The following is a 1,004-nucleotide window of genomic DNA, read 5'->3' on the forward strand; positions in this document are numbered from 1 at the left end:
CAGCCGCGGGCGCAGCACCAGGAGCCACTCGCAGCGCTCGCTCTCCAGGAAGGGCTCCCGCGGCCACGAGAGCCCCGAGGAGAGGAGGTCGGGGAGGAGAGACTTCATCAGGTCCAAGATCTACCGCTCGCAGTCGCCGCACTACTTCCGAGCGGCGCGAGGTGAAGGGGCCGTGAAGAAGGAGGATGGCAAAGGGGAGGAACCCAGGGGGTCCCAGAACAGCGGCTCGGGCACCAGCCGTGCCTCGGAGGGTGACTGCAGCCCCGAAGAGCGGAACTCCGTCACCGCTAAGCTGCTCCTGGAGAAGGTCCAGTCCCGGAAGGTGGAGAAGAAGCCCTGCGTCGCTGAGGAGATGCTGGTGGGGGCCGGCAAGGTGGGCATCAAGCTCAAAGACCCTCCGCAGGGCTACTTCGGCCCAAAGCTCCCTCCCTCTCTGGGCAACAAACCCGTTCTGCCCTTAATTGGGAAACTGCCGACCGTGCGGAAGCCCAGCGCCAAGAGGTACGAGGAGTCCGGAATGGAGAGGGGTGAGGAGCTGTCGGATTCCGAGGGGGCGGAGGATGCGCCGCTGGGCGGGCAGCCGCTGCTGGGGGACGCGGCGATGGGGCTGCAGGACGCGGGGCTGGAGGAGCAGAAGCGCGAGGAGGAGATGCCCTCCGTTCCCCTGGAAGCGCCGGCGCTGCCCGAGTGCTTCAGCTCCGGGGACCTGGTGCTGCCCCACACCTTCCTCGCGGCCCCGGGCGAGCGTGAGGCGCTGGAGCCCATGGACGGGGGCAGCCAGCCCGTGCCCGTGGACGCGGCCATGATGCCGCTGGTCCCCGACGTGGAGCACTTCCCCGGCTACGTGCCGCAGGGCGGCGAGCCCGGCATGGAGGGCGACCGCGACGGGGGGGAGGACTCCTCGCTCGCGCCGCTGGAGAGCCAGCCCATCACCTTCACGCCCGAGGAGATGGAGAAGTACAGCAAGCTGCAGCAGGCGGCCCAGCAGCACATCCAGCAGCAGC

General features: G+C 69.2%; 1 protein-coding gene across 1 annotated transcript in view; it reads left to right on the top strand.

The window, feature by feature from the left end:
* The window catches only part of GPATCH8 (G-patch domain containing 8), a 43,725-nt gene that overhangs the window by 22,943 nt on the left and 19,778 nt on the right, over positions 1 to 1,004 (top strand). The window contains exon 9 of the mRNA XM_010724471.3: positions 4 to 1,002. Coding sequence (XP_010722773.2) covers positions 4 to 1,002 — 999 coding nt within the window. The remainder of the gene's footprint in view (positions 1 to 3; positions 1,003 to 1,004) is intronic.

This window comes from Meleagris gallopavo, chromosome 29, assembly GCF_000146605.3.
Source record: "Meleagris gallopavo isolate NT-WF06-2002-E0010 breed Aviagen turkey brand Nicholas breeding stock chromosome 29, Turkey_5.1, whole genome shotgun sequence".
In the NCBI taxonomy this organism is placed as follows: domain Eukaryota; kingdom Metazoa; phylum Chordata; class Aves; order Galliformes; family Phasianidae; genus Meleagris; species Meleagris gallopavo.